The 24,449-nt window shown below is 43.2% G+C and overlaps 1 protein-coding gene across 1 annotated transcript in view; it reads left to right on the top strand.

The window, feature by feature from the left end:
- LOC119375976 (cleavage stimulation factor subunit 3-like) overlaps nucleotides 1–24,449 on the top strand; it is a 77,941-nt gene that overhangs the window by 16,140 nt on the left and 37,352 nt on the right. The window contains 6 exon segments of the mRNA XM_049411340.1: nucleotides 17,352–17,384; nucleotides 20,004–20,101; nucleotides 20,407–20,508; nucleotides 21,503–21,523; nucleotides 21,525–21,627; nucleotides 22,756–22,914. Coding sequence (XP_049267297.1) covers nucleotides 17,352–17,384; nucleotides 20,004–20,101; nucleotides 20,407–20,508; nucleotides 21,503–21,523; nucleotides 21,525–21,627; nucleotides 22,756–22,914 — 516 coding nt within the window.

The following is a 24,449-nucleotide window of genomic DNA, read 5'->3' as shown; positions in this document are numbered from 1 at the left end:
TACATACTGTTGCTGGAACAGTTGTAACACTAGTGTAATACATGTATTGAACTCTAGGTGACCTCCCGCGATTGCTGTATAAAACACTGCGCTGCACCCCTACAAAGGCACCTGATAGCCTACATCATTGGAGACGTTTGTACCGATGAAGCAGCAATGTTTTGGCAGGCACTGTTAAGCAGAGTAATGAATCGGGGGGGGGGGCGTGCATAGGAGGAAACGTAAGCAAGGTGTGTGTCTCCAAGTATGGATGGCTCGTGGAGCAGGGATTTTATGCTTCGTCAACACTGTCTGCCACAACAGCACGCCTGTGTCCGGTGGCATAGAATGTGCTACCTCGCCCACTCGCTGCATGGACATGAGACGTAATGTGGTGGGGAAATAAAAGAAAAACGAAAAACAAGAAGGGCCCGTGCCACTAGGTGAGATTCAGTGCGCTCAAGCATTCGTAGAGACTGTGGAGCGAACACAGAACTATCAGCAAAACTAAGCAAATGACGTGGCCCGCCAGTGTAGCCATGGCAACCACTCCTCTGTTGCCGATTGGCCACGGTGCTGTGTGGCCGCCAGAGGACGCCATGGAAATGGGTCAGGGACCCATTCTACGCACGGCAAGAGAAACTTGACGTGTGCGAGGGGAACCGCCTGCACACGGCAACCTGAGAATGGCAAACGGTGCACACTGCTAGTGCAGCCAGGCTTTTACGCTTTGTAGTGACTGATTTGCTTTAGTAAGCTTTGCCACAATACAGCCGTGTAACACAGTAAAGAATGGCGAGGAGAACTGCTTTGCAGTTCTCTTCGCCATTGAAGTGTGCTGCCTGTGCCGGTTTAACAGAAAGAGGACCATCGCACCGCTTAAAGAAGGCAAAAGGCCTTTGAAAATTACGGAATAAGTCGAAATTTTGGTCTTGAATGGAGCCTTACAGCAACAAATCTGCAATTCCCCACTTTTCACTACAAGAAACTGCACGGGACGTGCAGAGTTTTCATGTAAGCTTCAGTTAGGCGCCATAATTCTACAGGGAAACAACACAGAAAACGAAGGAAGACGAAAGAGAGGTGCAAAGAAGGCACACACGGCACTGCACTTGAAGACGTCCTGAACCACCCCTCGTGCTTGGTGAAAAAAAAACATACAGTGGATAGCAGGTGCTGTGAACAGCTCGGCCAAATCTTTGAAGTCCTGTGTGGCAAGGAGACTTCACAAGCGGAGCAGGAAGTTGCCACTTTCTCAAGTGCCTTGTTTTCATAGAGAGGCCCACACTCGCGCTCTCTAATACAGCAGATCTTTCATCACATGACAGACTGCTGCTATTGGCTGATAGCTGACATAAACCAAGAGGGGTGTTTGGATCAGATGCGTTTTTTGTCATGGGGTACCACCACGTGCCGGGCACCGCGCTCTATAGTATGCTAAAGTTATATACTATAATGTCACCGGGATAGTGTGATTGTTTCACGATGTGTGCGTCATGTGTAGCTTCTTTCCCCTTTGTTATCTTCCCCGTGTAGCTTCCGGCATGCTCACCAGGCCAAGAGAAAAGAGAAAGCACTTGAAAGTGTGAGACACATCTCTGTAACCCCGCTCCTTATTGATGGATTCAAAAGAACTTTTGCAGCGATCAATACTAAGGTCAATCAGTTATTGCTGTAAAAGTGGTTCAGGACTCCTTTAAAGTAAAACAGTTCAACAGCCTTTTATATATATTGAACGCTCATTTAGATGTATTTTCATGTTCAGATTATGTATTGAACTATTTTGCAATTCTCTTTGCATTTGATATATCCAGTTTTGACTGTTGCATGTTCCATGCCAGATGATGTCTTGCTTGGAGCAGTGTCCGTGCATGTGAAATTCAAGTCACATGCGCGTCCCTTCAACTTTTGACTGTTAATGTCAGAAGATTAAACAAAAGTGTAACTGTGAAAGCACTTGACAAGTCTTACACCAAAACAGGTGCTGAGAAGACTGGCGTTTATTTCATTCGTCTTGTGTCCAAGCCTTCTATGCCTAACCTTTCACACTCTGTGTTCATCTTTGTAGTGCCAAGGGCATGAGTTAGTATTCTATTGATTGGTCACATTGCTGTTGGGAGTGTTGGGTAGTGTTCACTAAGATATTTTGTAAGCTCCATGGAATGATGACTCCAACTGTGTCATCCGGCAATGACTCCTTGAGGTAATCTCAGGTAAGTTGTAGAGGTGGCATCACTAGTCTACGTTGATGAAATGACTTCACAGCAAACTGCGGTAACTTAGACGGCTGCATAGCAGACTAGCGTGGTGCGCAGATCACTCCTTGGTGATCGTGTGAATTGTACAAAATGGCTATAGGGCATGGAAATGATTGAAATTTCAAACTGAAGGTCACTCCCCTTCCTTTTTGAGGCTGTCGCTCTTTGAGTGAACATGGGAATCCTGCACAAATGATTTGGGCAACTTGTTGCTTTGAACATCGCTAACCATGGCAGTTGTCAATCCATGACCTAGTGCAGAATGTGCAGTGGCACAACTGGAATTGTGCCACAAGGCTTGAAGAGCCGGTGATGAACGGACAAAAGAAATGAGGTGCAGTTCATCATGATCATGTAGGGCAGGCAAATGTGAAGTAGTTCTTGAAAGAAGTATGTGGCACTATCGTAACTCTCGTAGGTGCACAGCTCAGCGCCGCTCCATTTGCAAACGCTGGCCTAGGAAAAGAGGAAGGGAGTCTGTTCGAGCAAAGGTTCCTTTCTGATGGCACTGTAACAAAACAAGTGTCTTTGTAACTCCTCCAATAAGGAACTGTTTTAGAGCGCAGCTCTTGGGTGTCCGTTCCTGCATTGAGAAGCGTTGTCGCCGTCTTTGGCGTAACCGATAGAGCGAATAGGACGAAACAGAGCGAGCTGCTGTGTTAATGTCTGCAATGCCTTGTGCACGGGCACGAGAAAGTGGGTTGACCTGCGAGGCTTTGGAGAAGAAAATGATGTGCATTGGTCGAAGGGACACTTTGTGTGTGGAACGCTCCAGCGGACTTTTAGGTTTTGCATCCAGTTTTCTGGGCGCTCATAATGAATAAGCTTTAGAGCGCAGCTCTTAGGCGCCCATTCCTGTGTTGAGCGGTGTCGGCGTAACTGGCAGAGCGAGCGAGGACGACACGAACGCGGCGCGTAGCGGAGGATGAAATACTGCGATAGCGAGGAGGAGGGAGCGACAGTGGCGAGACGACAAGTTGCGCGGCGGCCACTCATGGTGCCACAGTAGTCGGCATCGTGTGTTCGCTGATGATGTCATCACTAAGGTATGCGGCGAGGACATCCACTGATACCATGCATGGAAATAAAGTGGTGCATGAAAGGAGGCCTGTCTGCAGCGGCTGCTGTTGCAACGGCTGTTGCACTGCCTTCCGTGATCTCCCGGTGTAGCGAGGCAGTCGCGCCTCAACTTATCGCAAAATCAATACACTTAAACAGCTGCACTCAGAATTCGCATTAGGCAGTATCATAACTTATCTCGAAGGTCTTATTGAGCTAGTAGGTTTCATCACTTTCAGGAGATTCTTAGTTGATAGAACCACTCAGCCGAGAACTGCGCACATGTTGCCGCACGAACATTTAGGGATTTGTGATCTCCTGCTTTTTTTTTTCTGATAAGCTGCTTCTGGTGAAGCTCTTCCTAAACTTTTTTTTTTATATAAGATCCTTTCCTAGATGGCTCCATATAACTTCTACGGAGTAACTGAAATTTGCAATGAGGCCTGGTAGGAGTCCTTTAGGGGCAAACATACAGTGCTTGGAAGTGTTCAAATGTGCATGGAATGCAGGAATGGGCTGAAAAACATAAGGTTTCCAAGTAGTGAAAGTTACGTGGCTTATTTTTCATTTGTTTGGCAGGAAAATTGCTAGTGATGGGTTGCTAAAGTGCAATTGAATACAACCCAACCATGTGCTACTCGTTATAGTGTCCCATTTAAGGAACTGCAGTACTGACTTAGATAAAAAACACGTCTGGCAGGTGTTGTTTTGCCGCTTATTAAGGTAGACTCTACAAACTGGATTTGGGAAGCCAATTGGCGACCCTAGACCAGGCCCAGTGAGCCACAGTTGCCAGTGGGGCCCTGCACGAAGGGCTCCGCCCACAATAACCAGGGAGCCTTATGTTAAAGTTGTTTCCCATACTCTCGAGAGAAAAAAAAAATGATAGTTGGTTGAGGTCGGGAAAGATTCTTGTATCTGCTACCCACAGGGGAGCGTGATGCGTACAACGGCTGTGGGGTACGCGTAGGATAGTGACAACCCATTCGGGCGCGAATTATGATTCACTGTCTGAAAAATGTGTCGACTTCACGCAACATAATTCCAAAGCACTCAGTATTGCATCCCAAGAAAGAAAATGAGGTAATATGTTTTTTGAGCAACTTTCAGTAATTAATAATAGCATGTAATTAAACATCTAATTATTCTACGATCAATCAGCTTCAATTCTTGCATAAAAAGAATCAATATTTGGCACAAAATGCATGCCCAGATTGTTTTTGGTTGCAGTCGTTCCAAGCAAAGAATAATATTCTTGACGTTGGTCCCGGAACGTGGCACGTCGAATTATCGTCGAACGTGGCAGTGCCTGCAGCAGAGTGACAGTATTCAGCAATGTGTGGCACGATGGAGTTAAGTGAGCGCTAGTTATCCACTCGGGAAGCGTGTACAAATGTGAACACTGCGTTTCAAGCCACATGAGGAAACTCGTGGTGCGAGACGTACCTCCATAGTTGATGTGTACATTTGTACACAACACTGCTGAAGGATAGAGAAGGGGAAAGGGAAGGGTACTATGCAATGAGTACCCATGCTAGAAAGTGCCAGGCCAGGTCAGGGTGCCTCTCTCCCCTTTATAAGAAGGATTGACGCCTGACAGCACTGGATATCAAACCTATAGTCCGTTACAGTCTAAAAATAATTATAACTGTACCATAAGCGCAACAAAACGACATAAAATGGAACACGGCACCAGACGATTTCTGACTTCAAATCAAACTTATTCGCACAAATCTACACATGTTTATCAATTATCCAAGAGCACTTAAAGGGCATAATCACACAAGAAGAACTCATCCTGTCCCCTAACCAAAATTGAACAAGATGTGAAGTGGCAAAAAAAAACAAACAAAAAAAAATACACACAGATCTGAAAGCTTTGGGATTAGATGACTCGTGCATCACAGGGGCAGTGTCACAGCTAAACCATGCAAAGTGCATGGTTAGGAACTCTATATAGCACATTGGTGTGTCTGGATATATTAACTAACACCAGTCAATGCTAGCAAGTGCTGGTTGGCAACACTGTCTTCAGGATTGGCCTGTATCTTCATTTGACAGAGACGAAGTAGCCCCAGTGATCCAAGTCGTGCATGTAGCTCTGTGACTTGCAAGGAGCCTTGATCAAGCTATGAAAATACAAAAGAACAAGTGCGTTATTCTGTCCTGGTGTTTTGCATCTTTTCGGCAGAAATCGTGCCACCAGCAGTCTCTTCACGTGACATCAAGAGAAAATAAGCTCTCGATTGGTCCATATACGAGGGATATCAGTTGATCTCATGCCCAAAATATATTTTGCCATGCAGTTGCACATCTGTTTTGCCTCGTCTCGCATGACTACAGTGTGCTATCGACTGATTTAATTTCGTTTTGTGCGTTTTTGGCTGTGCACACAGAGGTAACAGTGTGTAGCCAAAAAGCACGAAATCTTGATAAGATCAACTCTTAGTGCTGACATTGTCCACATGTTTTGTGAATATTGCGGGTTTGATCCTGGCCGTGGCGAGTGGATTTTGATAGAGGCGAAATGCTAGAGGCCCGTGTGCCGTGCGATGTCGGTGCACGTTAAAGAACACTAGATGGTCAAAATTTCCGGAACCCTCCACTACAGCGTCCTTCATAGTCGTGGTGGTTTCGGGACGTTAAGCCCCAGATATGATCGTGTTTCGTGAGTAAATGGTAAGGAGGGCGAGAGCGCCTGTAGGAATGGTAGTGTCTGTGAGGAAGAAACCACCTCTCTTCTTTGAATTCGGGCAGTCTAGGGCCTCTTTTATGAGATGCACTGTCTTCACTGCCTTTATGGTCAGCCCACATTTTCTGTTGACCAATGCATGGACACAAAAAATATTTAGAACCCTTGTGCAGCTTCGGTGTAAAAAATAAAAGTAAAAACCTGGTGATTGGAATTGTTCTGGAGCCTTTGAGGGCATTCCTCCACAACCCTACGGGGCCTAATTGGGTGCCTTGTTTTTAGGCCTTTTGAAAATTCACCCTTGGCTGATTACTCATCCTAGGCAATAGCCCAGGATGTGTAATCACATTTATGTACAACATTTACAGAATACACATTTATTGTACAACATTTGTTGAATACATTTATTGAGTAAACTTTGTTGAGTGGGTTTGGGATGAAGAGGATATTGACGGGCAAGCCCCTACTAACGGACTATGTTGGCGATGGCCGCTGCCAAAAGACGCTGAAAAGATGGGTGGCAAAGGTGCCTTGAAGCTTTTTGCACCACCTTTTCTGAAGCCGCAGATTTCGACAGCATCTTCCAGGGCCTGCGTAATTCTTTGTCATTAAAAATAGTTTGCATTGCCTTCTAAGGGAACCCAAGACATAACACGGCAAGTTTCAAGAAGTTTTGATTAGTCAACACGTCCAAACGGCAAAATATGCACTTAAATCCCTGATGTAATACCAAGTTATTGGTACTTATAGGTGTTGCGGTGCTTTGGCATGACATTCGGAGAGCGGAACTTTCATTTTTATTTTCTGTTCTAATGATGAATCAATGACTGTGAAACTAGTAATAGGGTTCTTAAGAAGGTACTCATTCAGTCTAATCTGATTTAATGTTTCACATCGCAGTGTTTTGGCAGTGCAGACAGGCAAGCCTAGTTCGCAGGTCGGGCATTGATGATCATGTGCTATGTAGCGTGCTATGCTGACATATCCTGGGCAAAAGCAGTGTTCATACCAATCATGCCCTTGGGAAGTAGGTGTTGTGGCTTGCACCTGCATGTTGTCAGGTCTTAGTGCAGTGAAGGCCAGCAACAATGCAAGCAACTCATTCACAATTGATTATGTCCAACATGGAGCGCACAAGACCTACTACGCACCGTTTCATACATTGGGCACAATGCTACAGAAGCTAGCGAGGCTTCCTGAAGTAAAAAGGCCGACGTAGTGATAAGTTTTGCCCTCGACATTTGGCTAAATTAGAGTTGAAAGCAGGAGTGAAATTTGGGCTTCTTGAAGCACTGTCTGTCTGACAATCAGCGCCTTCACTGCATGGCGGTGTCATCTCCACTATCATCATTTTTCACTGCATCGCACGACTTAGTTGTGGTGAAGCCCAGTTAAGCACTGTAAAGCACAAATAGAGATTGCTGTGCAAGTTCTTCATACTTGCACAGCAGACTTGTGTCTTGCACATTTTTCCTCCATGGCCTGCACTGGCGTTTAGATTCAATGCTTCGCTCGACGAATCGCCTAAAACAGTGCTCTTTCATCGGCATAACTGTTTTCGATGTTGAATGAACTGATCGCTTGTAAGGGAGGAAAGCATACTTGCAGGGACACGGCATTCAACTTATTGAATTCAACGGTGAACAGAAGTTCAGTGTATGCATAGTACAGTGCTGTACTTTTGCATGGGATTTGAAGGGGTTTAAAACTCTTGAATACAGCGAACGGTTGATACATCGAAATGCAATGTATGAGGGTTTGACTTCGGCTGCTTTAATTGTTCAAGTGCACTTTTAAGTTTGGTGCATCAATTTTCAACGAATTTACAATATTTATGTGTAGATTTCATAAGATTGTTTTCATTAAGTTGGTTCGGCAGTCCTCATTTCCGCATTTCACACGCATTTAAGCGTGGAACATACAGGCTGAGGGTTCTCATACCCCAGACTTATTGTCAGGGAATGAGATGCAATGTTGCATCAGAACTTCACCAGTGTGTTTGGTTGCGCTAGAGGTGTAGAACAGGAGTATTTGCCTAAATTCTCTCACAGACGTGACAGTCATTGCAGATCTATTTTTTTTCACCACTGTGTTTATCTATAAAACGATACTATTTCAGATGAACTGCTTAAAAATCTTTTCCTCTGCTTTAAGACTGACAAAAGAAGTTTTAGCAATATTGTCGGCTTGTAAGAACAATATGTAATGTGGTTATAAATAACACCTTTAAACCCACTGTCACCATGACCTGTCAAGTTCAAGAAGCGATTGACAAGCAGGATATTGTGAAGTGAAGAGTGTTTCAGGAATTTAATTTTTCATAACACTCCACAGGCTGAACTGCATGATGAAAACATGAATTTGAACTAACAGACAATCAAGCCAGGGAAAGTATAGGGGATGTTATTCGTAGTAATTGTGGTATAAATGTGAACAAATTAAAGTGCATGAAAAGACAACTTGCTGCCTGCAGGGACCAAACCTGCAACCTTTGAACAACATGTCCGTTGCTTTACCAATTGAAATACGGCAGCGGTCATCCCACAGTTCACTTTAGTGGGTATATCTGTCCATTTAAAACTGGGAGTGTCCACTTTTACAGATATACATGCGGAACATAGCTGAATTCTACACTGTTAATATACAGCAGCTTCTGTGCACCACATGCATTATGATGAAAAGCAATGAAGAAAAATTAGGATATGAAACAAGGCTTGTAAATGTGCATTACATTTACATCGCTTAAAAACTTTACTATATTGGTCAACAGCTAGTTAGCATCAAAGTATGAGAAAATCAAGCACTTTCACCATTGCATAACATTTTGCATTAGTGGGAAATGTGAAGATTGACAGGTTGCATGTATAGAGAAGGGTTGCCTGAGAAGTATCAAGTATGTCGAAGTTGTGTGATGCAAATACGTTTTTCCAGATCGTGATGAAGAAAGCACTTCACTTTATATTTTGACCCATGTAACCGGAATTTAAGCTTCTAAATTTTTTATAAAGTTCAGTCTTTGGCTTCATCCTTTTTCATTATAAAATGCGATCTCTGCCACCAGGTGACTAACCCTCACAGGGAAGCCAACATTATCTCGAGATCCTGTTTCATAATTTGTCTATGCATCTTCTGCAACGTTTCAAACTCTCCTTATTAGCTGGTTGCACATCACTCGTAATATTGATCGACGTGATGAGATTCCTGTGCTGATGGCTAGTCTCGCACAAACCTTATGGAGATGGCTTCGCTTATACTTTTTTAACTAAGGTATTCAAATGAGCCTCGTGTAATTGCAGTTATTGGCAGTCAAATGCATTGCCTGCCAGACCTTTGTGCCTATCTTCGCTTTTTCATCAACACTCGAACGTCTGCATTCCTCCACCAATCCTTGACAGCAACTTTGAGATCAACATGGCCCCTCAGGCTTGTCTCCTATGTGATCAATCTTAGAGTCCACAGTATTGACCTTCTATTCACCACCAGGTGGTTCCAGTTTACGTTTGATCGTCTTTCTACTTGGGCTCAGCTGGAAAGGAACAAAGCCAATGGCTCTCGGCCTTGGCATAAGTCAATGCACTGCTTTACAGCCACCTCTACTGAACTTTTTCCTTTGTCAGGCTGTGAAATAGTACAAGCTTTGCTGGCTCAGTCGCTCACTTGTTTAGGTCATCTACAATGTTGCTAAAGGGAATGTCGTTTCTGAACTACAGTTTGCTTATAATTTTCTCTGCCACACTAGACCACCCTGTGAGCTTGATGAGCAAATATGCTCAGACAAGTGCATAGAGGTGTGGATATCTTGGAAGTTATGCTCATGGTTCACAGTACGTGTAGAGCTTGCAAAGGGAGCATCTAGTTTCCATACTTGCCATTTGATCTTTCTGCTGACCTCAGGCAATGGACGCACCTAGGCTCCAGTCATTGGACGCTTGTTGTTAATCGCAAATTACTTGTGTATGGGATTACTCTGAAATGGAAAATTGGTGATAGCTAATGTATCCTGTCTTAGCCAATCCATTATTGCTTTTGGGCAGCTTTGCCAGATACCTACCTCACAAGAGACACCCCAACGATCGATGAAGGTTCCTGGGTGCGACGTCTGGTCTTGTGCTATTGATTGCAGCAATACCTCATCATTGGTGCCATCTCAACCTTGTGGGTTCGTGACGGCATAGAGTAAATGTCTACTATAATTTCACCGTTATTTGTGTTTGGTTCTTTCTAAAGAGAATGCACTTCACCTGAAGGCAAAACATTGAAAGTGATGGTAAGATTTAGGAATGTGATGTAAACACAAAGAAACACGATGTTCGTGAGTGTCTGAAGAAAAAAACTGAATAAATTTTGCCCATTTTTCGCTGCAGCATAGCTCGTACACAATTGCTTAGTGCTGCTAATTTATGTGCACAACATTCATGCCAGCAGTGGAAGCCACGACATTGCCTTGGCTCTGACAGAGCCATTTGAGCAGAATGTGACGGTATGGGGCATCCGCATGATTTCGGGAAACACCGCGCATCTCTGAGTGCCTTCTATTCTAGCCTTTCAACACGGCGCGTGGGGGCTTGAAATGCATAGTTGATAACGGCACAATGGAAAGTTGGGTGAACCAATTTTGACTCGTGATGTAAAAAGGTCTGGAGAAGACCACGCAGAATAGAAATTGCAGGACAGCATGCATCGTCCTGTGATTCCTATGCTGCGTTGTCTATGCTGCATTGTCTTGTGATTCCTATGCTGCCCCTCAAGGATTCAACTGCAGTAATATTTTATGGCAATATACATTTCTTCAAAGGCATTAGACTCGCTGCATTGCGTATTTCAAGTCTTAGAAGGGTCCTTAAAGGGACACTAAAGGCAAATATTAAGTCGACGTTGATTGTTGAAATAGCGGTCCACAAACCTCATAGTGCTACTTTTGTGCCAAGGAAGTGCTTATTTTGAAATAAAATCATGTTTTAGCGGTCCGCATCGCGTTAGGGCACTTCAAATCACCCGCCTGAAAGCGGTCTTTCTCATGTCACTGTTGCCGTGCCCAACGTTGCCCTTCTTTACTGCGGGCGGCGTGCACTGGCGGTGTGCACCATTCGGGCATCCGGCAACATCACATGTATGCGACATTTTGTCGAACTTTCTGTCAGAGCGACTTTCACGAGCGTGCAAAACATACGCAGCAGTACATATTACTGAAACTACCACTGAGATGCGACTGCATGAGCGAAGCAGGGCACCGGGCGAAGCGCAGTTCGGCGAAAACGGAACCTTTGAACCACGCGCGCCGTTCCCCATGGCAACGCCAAAGAGGTTCTTTTTTCCATGAATCAAACAGAAACGAACAAGCAGCATTTTATTACGTCTCTTGATGCACGGAAGGTTCTCCTTTTATTGGAGCTAGTTTCATTACGAGTGATTAATTGTAGTCGAACTCTCTCACGTCATCGGGATCATTTCCAAAATGTGCCGCTCGTGGCGCTCATCGTGTGACACATTTAGCTTAATTTTTCGGTAAGTAGGGCACTGCTGTTGATAATATTGCCGTTTTAGACGTTGTCATACATTGAGCTTTCACTCTGACATAAATTGTTATTTACCTTTAATGTCCCTTTAAGTCAGAGTCTCCTTTGTCTGTTCTGGTGAATACAGCTGAATACCTCTGCAACAAAAGGCCCTGTATAGTGAAAGATACCTTGCATTCTACCCGTGCTGTGAAAATTGTTGTGGAAAGATCTTAATGATGAAGAGACTTATATAATGGAGCATTGTGAATATCCAAAATGCTTTGTTGTAAAAGCATTTGACTAGTTGCAAGTGTGCAGAAGCTAACGTTGAGTGTTGCTCAGTGTTTGTGCAGAGCTGTCAGCTACCTTGAAAAAGGGGTCAAGCTTACATTTGGGACAAACTGAAGGTCATACTGAAATGTTGTTTATGTGCGGCTCAAAAACGGTTCAATTCACTTCTGTGTGTGCAATTTGCCTCTTATTACACGTGTACCACCACATCCATTACCTGTTTCAGTGTTGGCTCAAAACATTTTGGGGGCATACTGGATTGATGTGCCAGCATGCTTTTTGGATGTCACTTGCATGCATACTTTTTTTTCATACAGCCGGACAAATGTCAGAAATGGTAACCAAGTGCCATGCCAGGTTTTGTATACCACAGGTCGCATTTTTAGCATACCTTGCATTAACAGATGGACTGGAATAAAAATTTCAATAATGCTTGGCTTTTCAGTTGAAGTGGTGTAAAAATCTTGTCCCCACGGAAACATTCAGTGGGGACCCTTAGACAACATTTTCCTTAGTTCACGCCGCAAAGAAATTTGCGGCGTGAATTTACGGGACCTACAAGTATAGGCAGTTCAACCAACATGAGAATGGTAGGTAGCGGGCACAGATTTGCCTAAAGTCTGTCCTGGCTTGAAGCGACTTTGCAACGTGGCACTGATGATAATATTTAAAGGGCCTCTCACTAGTTAAGGCATGGCACATGAACGAGGACAGCATGTGCATTACTTATTAAACAACTCTGACTTGTGATTATGGAAGAATTTTAAATTGAGAAGCACATGCCCTTCCCAACAAAACCATGTGCTTTCACTGAGAGTCGACGTCAAAGGCACAAGCATGTTTGGCAACGCATGCACTGCTTGGAATGTCACTGACAGTGGCAGGTGACTTTGGGCCATCGTCTAATGCAGAACATACTATGCTGCAACTGCACCATGAAGCAACATACCGCTAACCAGAAATGTGGAATGTTTAGCATAAACAGATACATTAAAAACCTATAATAGTTCATCCTCTTGGTATGTCTTTTCATGAGTGTGTGTGGCTTTGCACTCTTGATTCAGATGCTTCGAATGTGCATCAGCATATCTCGGGAAGAATAAAAAGAAACGGAAAAAAAATGAAACAACACTCACTCACTTGAACATGGAGCAATATGGCATTGCCAGCTATGGGCAGATGTACACATTAATTTAATAACTTAAATTTGTGCTGTAATGATTATGCAGTTGTAAGAAAATAAGATTAGATTTTGCGTTAGGTCATGGGGCGGAGCTTGGTATGGCTTCATGACTGCAAAACAGCGCGAAAAACACAGGACAGGACCTTTGTCATAGTTATTACAGCTCTCGCGGACATTTACGTATGGCCTTAAAGAAGGAAGAAAAGTACTCCAGGCATAGGTCAGCAAAAAATGTGGAGCTCACTCAGGCTCACTCAGGAAATATATTTTGTGTTCAGGGCTCACTCGGACTCAAGCTCGCCAAAGTATTACTCGCTGGGACTCGCTCAACTCAGGCTCATGGCTCCATCTGAGTCTGAGTGAGTCAACTCATGAGTGTGTTAGCGTTAATTAGCTTTCTCGATCATGGTGTCCATGCTGTTTAACGTCAATATCTCACATAATCAGTGTTCTATAATATGCCTTTTGGTCTCGTACCTTCAAATAGGAGTTATCAGTGGTTACAATCCAGTAAGGCATTTCTTAGGAAGGAAAACTAGCGCACGAGATATTTTATCAGAGGTTCCCGTGAAAGAGATTGCGGGGCCGGTCAAGTCTCTGATCAATAGATATTGAGGTGGCATATGAACACTAGTGCGTTGAAAATGTGTGCGTATACGTCGGTATAGAGGTGAGCTGATAGTAATGGTGAAGATGAGTAGATAGGGACCATAGGTCGTCAAAAAAGTGGAGCTCACTCGGACTCACTCGAGAGAGAGTTTATGCGCTGGGGGCTACTCAGATCGACTTGCCAAAATTTTCCTCAGTCAGGCTCGCTCTCACTAAAAATTTCTCAATCGGGCTCGCACGGAATCAAACACGCCATAACATTACTTACACGAACTCACTCAGCCTCGCGGAATGATCCGAGTTCCAGTGAATCTGAGTGAGTCGATTCAAGAGTGAGTTTGCCGACCTATGACTCCAGTTGCTAGGCAACCGAACAAGTAAACATTACATATTCGGGGAGTAGCTTCACACACGATATACACAGAGTAATGACCTGCAGGAATGTGTGGGCTGTCTATAAGCATGTATAGCATAGTCATAGCCATAAATTTGGCATCTTTTTTGACACAAGTTACAAACAGTCACCTCTAGTATATAGCACAAGCTATTAATAAAGAATTTATGTATTTATTCAATATGCATATCACCAAAAGAGCAGTACAGGGAGGGAGGGGGAGGGGGGAGCTGCAGACGGTTTGAAATGTTCATGAAGAGGAGAAAAAAAGGCATAATTTTACATGATTAAGATGAACGTGCTCGTTGAAGTTCACATGAGGAGCAACCATTAAGCTCTTGTTCCCTATGTTCTCTTATTAAAAGTAATTAGCCTGCTAATCATCAATGCAATAATTATGGAGTTGTAGAGAATCATAAAAATGTCAAATGGGTTGTTTCCTTTAAGGTATGTATAGGGTGTCTGCTTTTTATCCAGCAAAGAGAGAAATTCAGTGAGGCCTGAAAATAGACTAAACAGAAGTACAATTAAATATTTAGCTAATTACTTCTAATTAGCTAATTGGCTCCTCGGGACTGAGAAATTATTAACAGTTTGTCAATGAGACTGAACAATGTGCAACATCACGTAGAATGGTATATTTTGAAGCTTGATGTTTGACAGCTGGGGCACCTTGTAAATGTAGTAGCATTAGCAACACTGTCAACTTGTGTTGTGCTCAAACTGTTGCCAAGTTCATCATGTGGCCCAACTTGCTCTTTGTTTAAAAGATTTCTAATTTCATTAACCGTTCTCTAAGTTTAGTATGCTGCAGTTCCTCATTTCATTACTAACTGGTCCTTAAAACATGTGCATTTACATTTAGTGAAAAAATTCGCAGCCTGTGCCCGGTGTGAGGGACAAATCAATCCGCGTTTCTCACATGCTGATGCCGTTTACCTATTCTCTTGCATTGAAAAGGGGAAGAAAGTGATAGGATGTATTTCGCTTGAATGGAAAGTCCACAAATGAGAATAAGATTTGTTCCTGGTAGTAAACAACACAACAGTGAATAAAATGATGCTATCGTAAGAGCTGTTGAGTGGGTAAAGCCCCATCCTAGCTTCGTATGTTAGAAGCCCTTTCAGTGAAAAAACACTGGCATGTTGACACAAAGCAGTTTTGTGTTTTTCTTTTAATTTCTCTGTTGTGCTTCAAGTTGAAGCACCACTCAGCAGGCTAGATCGCATGGCTACAGTGGCACCTACAAAGTGTTACACGAACATGCACTGCGAAAACTTGACAAATGAAACAGAAGCCTGTACGTTCCTAGTGTAACCGCTCCCGGCACCAGTAGTGATAACATTACAGGACTGCGCATGAAGAACACATTGCCCGCAGCAATGCCTGTGTGTAAGAGCAGCCTAACAGCTGCAAAGGCAATCTTGCGATCCTTGCAAAATGCAGGATGTGCAAAACCTCTTCCTAAAAAACCGTGTTCAGCAAAAAGAAGCGTGGTGAAGTCACGACAGCAAGGGGACTTCAGTTCTGATGCGAGAGAAGACGCGGAAAGAATTTTCTCTTGTTGCTGCTAAAGAAGGCTGCTAGACTACAGTTGGTAGGGTAGTTGACCTCCTCGTGCATTTCCTTGCAGCATTGCATTCAAGTCTGTCTCTGCTGCTTCTAAACCTATTTAAAAGGTTCTCATAATATGACACTGATAGAATAACATGTAAACCTATTTATAACAAACACTGATAAAGCGAATGATCAGTTTTAGCAAACTAATTCGAACCTTGGTTGGGCACGTTTCATTTCAGTGACATTCATTCTTTTTGTATAGAAACCAGAAAGCGATAGCCACGACGATATCGGCTATAACGAAGAAATATTTGGTTCGCATATGGCTCACAATTCTAGCATAAAAATCGAAATAAAAATTGAAAGGCAATTCACCCCGACATTTTTTTTGTAATTGTGAGATTAAAAATGTGGTTTTTAAAAGTTGCATATATTCTCATGTCTCGTGACCTCGTTCTCGTAGACCTTCTCATATAATGGCCTATTTAGCTTGAGGTGCCACAAGCAGACATGTAAAGATTGTTTCATTTGGGTTGGTAGCCTATAATGATGGGTTTTTGTATCTAGGATTATCGCGCGAGACAGATTGCCAATTTTGATCTCTACTGTTACAACGAATATTGGATATAACAAACTAATTATGGTCCCGGAGACAGTTTGTCTTAACGACATTTGACTGTAATAAGTTTAGTGCTAGAGCTGAGACGAAGCGAAAGATTTAAGGCAACGCACAAAAGAACGGTGGACAGATCTTAGTCTGTCATCGTGTGCCTTCCTTTTGTTCCACACCTGATTTCCAGATCTAGCACTGCTCTTGAAGCATGAATTGCTGCCAGCTGACCTCGTTTATGATACTTTCAGAGCAACACTTTGAAACTTCCATTTAGATAATCTAAATTTTCAAGAATGCCTGGTGAGGAATTCTCTACACAGTTGACAGTAATCTTGGGGCATCAGTTTCCAGGTGTGCTATAAATCATCATGTGTGACACAGCTGTGGTGTCACCTGTGATCACTGCAGAAGTTTAACTTGGTTACGTCGCACATGAGTCGTTGGTGACTTCCATCTTGGGTTTCCATGGTGTAACGAGAAGCTGGGCTTCAAACGCAAAGCGCTTTACATATATGCTGAATTGGTTGTATTAGAATATGACGCATGAAGTTGTGTGCGGCTCCTGTGAGGGTTTGAGGATTTCATTATGAAAGGGTTGAAAAATATTCGTTACAGAAAGAGAAAATAGCAAAATTTCTACAGATACATTTTAGATTAAATTTTTTTTCTTGTGGCGCTGTGCACCGTGGTGTAAGCCATATACATTTGATTGTTTGCAGGAGCAATGCATTTTATATCTTTTTTTCATTAATGGGTGGGAATGCATCGTTTTGTATGCTATCGCGAACAGTTTCTTTTTATGGATATTCTCAGTATTCCCTTATTTGGAACTCTGTTTTGCAAGCACATTTTTGTAAATTTTTGCATCTTTCATGCGTCATTCTTTTTGTAGTCTTTTGTTCTGCAATGTCCCTCTTGCTCATTGCTCCCCATGAGGACTGTAACGTATATTTAAATAAATTAATATAGTAATAAATAACAATAATCCATTCATCTATCATTAATTATTACAAAAGAAAAGTGGTGTTAATCGTTACCGGTCCATCTCGCAATGATTGAGGTGTGTTCCCTGGCATGGCACTTGGTCCCACAGTGTTTTCTTTAGCAGCTTACAGAGAAAGCGGGCTAGAATATCTGTACCTGTTTTTCCGTCTATCTTTCTCTGTGTGTAACTCCTGCTGCACTGTGTTTTCCTTCCCGGCGCAACATCTCCAGATGAAGTCAAGAAATTTCGAGAGAGTTGAAAAGGTAGGTGGTCGCCGCTCCACTTGTTCGACTACACCGCTTTATGGGTTGCTAGCAGGAGCATAGCTGGGAATAGATTCGTGGTCTAGTTGGCTTGTGATCATGGAAGCTAGTTTTGAGTGAAACTGGTGTGATACCGAGGGATTGCTAAGGAGTCCAAATAAGGCTGTGGGCTGTTTTCTAGTTTCCATCGCTGTGGTGAATCAAAGCATCAAAACGTTAGCAGTGAGGCCCACCACATCTGACAGCAACGCAAGCGGTGCAGATGGCATTTCTTCTGCCATGCCAATCTACTTTTTGGCTATAGGTGCTGGGGTTGCGTGCTTTGCACTAATGACATGAAATGCTTTCTTGGAAGAGGCATTAAGATAAAATGACAATGCACAGTCAAACCTTACTGTAATTGTTACAGTTAAAGCTGAAATTTGGGCTAGTTGGTCTTGACTTAAATACATAATATAGCGGAACAAAACAAGGACAGAGAAAGAAGCACACAGGACGACCGCTACTTACTGTAATGTTGTCACATCTGCCAAAAGTGTGTTGGCGGGCTAGTTGGTTGGTCATGCTAAGTCTGAACAGCGCGACAGGATGCAGAAAGAGTAAGATGCACACACACAGCGCTGTATGTGTGTGTGTGCGTGTTCTACTCTGTCTGCGCCCAGTCGTGCTGGTCAAACTTTGAGTGTCGGATCTGACATGAAAATGCATTCTTTATATCATATGTTCATAATAGGCATATCTTCGGTACCTGTTGGTATTGGCTAGAAACATTTCAAATTTATTTTAGCTTTCTTTTCCTTTTACTAAAGGAAACTATGGCTTAGTTGAATTGAATTGTATTTGCTTCATTATATCCATGTTTGTTACATCAAGGTTCGAATTTATTGTCAAGGAAAGCATGGAGTAAATATTATGAGATGAGATCCTTTTGTGAGATGACCTTGTCCGGCAGCCTATATAAATTGGTGTGGTTTCTGATAATAAACAGTTGGAAGTTGGCCCCCATGTCTGTCAGTTCATGTCTTCGCTTTGTCCTCCTCCTCTTTGCGCCATAACAGTTTTTCTTCAAGTAATGAACCAACTAGCTCAGCAACAAACCCTGTTGAATATATTAACTTGCTCTTCACAGTAACAGGGACCACACCGCTGTTATAGAATGGGTCGGCCTCAAGAATTTACTAGCTCCAGTTTGTTTATTCTGATGTGACGAAACCAGTTAATGAAACTGATAATCACTCGCTAGTATATTTCAATTTCTCGTGCAAGTAACATATGCTGCATTAGGTAATTCAACTCAAGGAGCAGGATTACGCTATCAGTCCCAAGAGATCTTCAAAAAATTTTCTCAGATTGAAATGAAATTCCTCATAAACAGAACTTCCTTGTAATTGATAAGCCACAAATTCAAATCAAAAGTAGTTGCAATGGTGTAACTTGGTTTATTTTTTTCACACGTAGAACACAGCTTTATGAAAGTAGTAGAGGTGTTCAAATGATGAATTTCGTGTACAATATTAGAGTTTAAAAAATAGGCATATTTTATGCTTACTCCCAACAAGAATATTTTATCCATAGGCATGTACACAAGGGTTGAGCGCCCCGCCTGTCCCCCACACCCCAATGGAGACCTCTGCGCATATCTATGGCTATATTGGTTAAAGTAAAGTTACTAATGTTATTAATATTAGTAACTTAGTAATATTAGTAATAGTGCAGTTTTTTTTTTTTTTAGGAGACGGAGTATTGGAAGGGGAAGTTGTTAACAAGAACCGAATTAAAAACTAGCTCACATGACTCTACCAAAACTGGTGCTTGAAGTGGCCACCAAGGAGGCATAACATGGGCACCCTTTTCTTAAGCAACCATGTTGCAATTTCATAATAACTTTGTACATTCTGACATAAATGTTGAAGTCGCACCAAGGATGAGCAGGGAGCCAGATTGGTGGAGTGCACCATGGCAATGCAGCCCAACCTTGATGTAATTAATACATGCGTCCAGAAAGTTATTGGAATAACAAAATTTTAAATGTTTACAGCCAATATCAGCATGTAACAAACATATGCTTATAATGAAGGTTTATTTTATAAAGATGTTTGACTCTTCAAATTACGTCGGTGGGATCTAGAACTAAGACTTGGCCATCAAAATGTAGTTATGGGGAGATGCCACTGCCTTGAAAAAAAAGTTGGCTTTGATATGGTGTCACCGAAATGTGCGAGACGGTTGAGGACAAAGAGTGTAGGAAAACCGGACAGTTACAAAAATTCAGCACCTCCTCTGTCACTTATACCCTTTTTGACTTTCTCTGTCTTGCACTGTTACCCAAGGGGAATCTTGACTCCTAAATGTCAGTTTTGTTAAATCATTGAAATTAGAAGATAACGTTGGCTCTCACAGTTATGCAAATTCTGTAAATGTTGGGCTGCTGTAGTCGATGACAGCAGCCTCGGCATCTTATCCAGTCGTGCAGGTAATGCGTTTCCCAGCTCTAGCAGCCAGTTGGCTGGTCTTAACAGCTTCACTTGCAACTTTAACTACTGGCTCCATGCTAGTATGCCCCACTTGGGATGCGATGGAGAGAGTGAAATGTGGTGACTCGGCGTTTGTTGTCGACAGCTGTTCCAGCGTTGCCTCATGAAGGTCCTCAACATCGACTTGTGGAGGTGCTACCTGACATACGTCAAGGAGACCAAGGGATCTTTGCCAACCTACAGGTACGTGGAAGCTTTGGAACAAACTATATTGGCATGATAATGACATGTTGACATGTGCATCCCCCGGATCTTGCGCGATGAGACGTCATATTGTTGCTGGAGTCAACATTTCAGTAAAGGGACTTGTCCCCCTGCTGTCAAAATGACACCTTTGGTGACATTCCTTGCTTGACGACGTCTGATCGCTGCGATCCTTAATCTTCGCATGAATTTGTCATGAACCTGTTGTGTTCAGTTGTGTGTGTCTTTTAAGGCATCACGTGCAGTGTTACATGTTTTCTTGCTCCTCTCGTTGCTGATGACAGGGAGAAGATGGCGCAGGCATACGACTTTGCGCTCGACAAGATGGGCATGGACATTCTCTCGTACCCCATCTGGAGTGACTACATCAACTTCCTTAAGAGCGTGTAAGCGTCAGTCGCAGGAGCCAGAGGGCGGCACTGTTGTCTCTCACTTTATCTTGCGCATGTTACATTAGTGCATGTATGATGTACTTTTCTCATTTAGGGTAAACATGCCGTGTGCCTCACAATCATATTGGGGTCTATGCATGTAAAACACAAATTAATGTGTATTTCATTTAGAGAATCCTCATGCTTGCTTGTGCACTCATGAGGAATTATTTACAATTTTGGAATGTTTCAAACTGCTGATGTACATGATAGGGTCTATGAAATTGTTCTGGGTGTGCATGTGCAAGAGCTGGTGGTACAGTGTTGTGACATTGAACTTAGCTAATTGATTGTCAATTATCCTTGCCAAATTCACCATGACTGGGTGTTGTACTCGCGTCTCTCATATTCTGGGATTCTGTAACATTAGTGCATTATACGAATGGCCTGAAGCTTCATGGTTTGCTGCTGTTGTAACAGTTGTTTGTGAGCGGTGATTACGATATGAGGCATCATGCCTTCAACTTGCCAGTCCTACATTCTTTTCTTTTCACGCCTTAGCGCATTGGGTTTCAGAATTGAACTTGGAACAAGTTCACCCACATCGCTACTCTTATTTCGAAAGAAGTAACATTACACCTCTGCTAATGATATAGTTGTTTGCACTAGTGTTTTTTTGGTTATATAATTCGTTTACGTTTCAATAAATATGCCTGCATGTGAGTCAGCGCTTGTCTCGTCATTTCTTATATTCTTCTGTCCCTGTTCTTTGTGTGCTGTTTGCCTGAGATGATGCCCTAGATACACATTGCGCTTCTTTGATTCTTGTTCACATTTGGCATTAAGATGACGTTGACAATGACGTTATGTCAAGTCATGGCTTGAAGTTGAGGCCCACATTTGGCGTGTTGCCCTTTAGTGTACCTATACGTTTTGCATCAACAGTGAAGAGGGCTTCTGTGACAAAGTAAGACGCCCTGTCATCACTGGCCGTCCTCTCGCTACGCAGGGAGGCAGTGGGGTCGTACGCAGAATCAGCGCATAACCGCCGTACGCAAGGTCTACCAGCGAGGCATCATCAATCCCATGATGAACATCGAGCAACTATGGAAGGAGTACATCAACTACGAACAGGTACGACGCAGCACATGGCACGTCCCGCAGGCATTGGCAAGGCCATGACGCTTATGCGCTTCTTAGCATTTCAATTCAGCTGCACGACTAGTTCTGCTTGACTTGTAATGGCTCTTTGCGTAGTTATGTTCTTTGATCAGTTGCGATGCTGTGCTCATCTCTTCGAAGTTACTCTTTCTGTAAGATTATGTGGCAACTTTACATTGTGCGATGGCAAACTTTAAAATGTGCTTCGTGGTACATCTCAACTGATCCTTGGTACATGCGTCTAAACATTTGTTTGTTCCAAATTTTACAGGCTTTTATAAGGTTCAAAAGAGCTTGAGCATCTACATGCCTTTTGCAGATTTGAAAAACATTTAACGTGTCTGAAGGGTATTCGAAGCGCCAGTGGTTTTCATTTCGGATTAGGGTAACCTTTGCGTAAGGGTGACAGAAAAAGTGATGCATAATGCATGCAGTGGACTCTCTTTAAATGGAACTCTAGGAGATCAGGCGTGTGTTCCGCACATCAGGAGCTTTGTTTACTGAGGGATGTGGTTGGAGGGCACACAAAGTGCTTTTCTTTAAAGAGGCAATTATTTTGTCATATAGAAAAATCCAATTGTGTAGCATGAACAGATTGCATAGCAGAAATAACACAAAACAGGCATTCAGTTGCCAATGACTTTGAGAAGAGGTTTATTGGCGGTGCGTTCCTGTGGTGACTCTATGAACAAACACAGCGAGTCAGGGCACAGCACTGTCGAGAAAGATGCCAGCGACCAGCAGTGTGAGGCGAGTGAGCCAAGCAGAACCCAGCACGCCGAGTGTTGGCGATGCTGCTGACCAGCGACGCGTCTTCACAACTTGTATAATCATTGATAGCCAGTGACTACATGTGACGAACAAGGAACCTCTAAGCTGTTAGTGTGTCTTTTTAAAGTCTCTGACTTTTATCGTTCCAATATTGGTCTTTGTCAACAAAACTGGGCAGATGAACCTATGCCACATTCCCAGCATATATTAACAAAAATTTTTTTGCACTGTATATTTCTCTTTCCCTTTTTGACCAACATTTGGTAGTTGTCCGAAGTCCGTGTGGAATTTCGCAGTGGAAAGTAACCGGTTTGGTGCAACTGGGTGCAGGGCATCAACATGCTCATTGCGGAGAAGATGATCTCCGACCGCAGTCGAGAGTACATGAATGCGCGGCGCGTTGCCAAGGAGTACGAGGCAGTCACCCGGGGCCTGAACAAGAACTCGCCATCTGTGCCACCACAGGGGACACCTGAAGAAGCGAAGCAGGTTCGTCGTTTTCATTCATTTCACTCATTGATTCATTTGTTAATTAATTCTTTGCTTGCAGCAAGCAATGTACCACTCATTCGTTCACGGTGCTTGGTGATGGTGGTAAGGGTTCTCAATGATTAGACAGAACACAGCTAATGGAACCACCCAGCACATGAACGTTTAAAGTTTACGGAATTGTCTGTCACACTGATCAGAGTGCCTTGGACTAAGATAGAAAGATATACATTAACGCTTTCCACCATGTGACAGTCTGTTCTTTCTGGAGATACATTCATGTAGAGTCTGAATCACACTTGCCTAGAGCGGCCAAACATGCGGCCGTGGATGCTGGCACCATCTGCAGCTGCTACCTCACGTTAATTACAAACTTCCGTTCGTGCTTGAACTATAGGACAAGAACCTAGCATACGGTATGACTCTGTTTGGCCACATGGATATTTAAGGCGTTGGTCTGTGCACATTTTTTGCACTAAACGGTGGCCGAAGCGGCCAGCAGGCTACTCTAGGCAAGTGTAATTCAAACTGCATGCATAACTGAAGGTGAGAGTTGTTGAGTACCCCTTATCACTGTTGTTGAAGAACTGAACCTGTGCGCTAAGCTTGTTTATTCAACTTATTGCCATAAAATGAGAAACCTCTCCAAGAATGAATTCTTTCCTCCAGTGCATTGTTTTGTATGGCAACCATAATGCACGCAAGGTTAGGTCATCGAAAGAAGGGCAATTTTAAGGGCTCATTTTTCTTTGCTAGACACAACAATGATTAGAACTAACAGAGAAGAAAGCCAAGGAAAGTATTGTGTATATTATTTGTTGTAATTATGATGTAAATCTGGAGAAAGTAAAGTGGACGAAAAGATAACTTGCCGCCAACAGAGGCCGAACCTGCAACCTTCGAATAACACATCCGATGCTCTGCCAATTGAGCTAGGGCGGACGTCTTTTTCCCATCCACTTTATAGGGTATACATTTGAACTCCTCTATAAGAGATGGGCACCGGGGAGCAGTTCTTGTCCATTATACAAAGTGTCTCTTGTAAGCAGGGCACCATGTTCTCATTTTCTAATCCACGTCTGTTATGATGGAGGCCCACTGGTGGAAAGCCACAGACTTTTTTCTTTGTCACCAGCAGGGGGACTTACAAGCTTGGAAGACTTCAGGATAGTTGGCGCAGCTGTTCCCCCGACCGTGAACCGAAACTTCGTTTCATGCGTGCAGGTTTAGCTCGGGAGTGTGATATCTTCTATGCTCGATATCCGTGTTGTTTTGGGCAAGCTTCCTGTGATGGCATGCCAAGTTGCAACCCGCATGCTAGGCCTAACGAGCCCTAGCTGCCTCATCGGCGGTGGCTGTGGGCAATCAAAGTTGCGGGTTGGTGCTGACTCAACGAAACGTTTTGCAGTTGTTGCATTTAGAAGAGGCGACTTACGTCTTCAACGAAAAGGAGGGCGTGCATGTGCAACACTAGAGTGGTGGTTCATGGTTGCCAGTGTTTTTGACACCGCGCATGCGCCCGGAAAATTGAAAGC

The sequence above is a fragment of the Rhipicephalus sanguineus genome, unplaced genomic scaffold (genome assembly GCF_013339695.2).
Source record: "Rhipicephalus sanguineus isolate Rsan-2018 unplaced genomic scaffold, BIME_Rsan_1.4 Seq1054, whole genome shotgun sequence".
In the NCBI taxonomy this organism is placed as follows: Eukaryota; Metazoa; Arthropoda; class Arachnida; order Ixodida; family Ixodidae; genus Rhipicephalus; species Rhipicephalus sanguineus.
The sequence above is the reverse complement of the archived record's forward strand: the minus strand, read 5'-3'. Positions and strand labels throughout refer to the sequence as shown.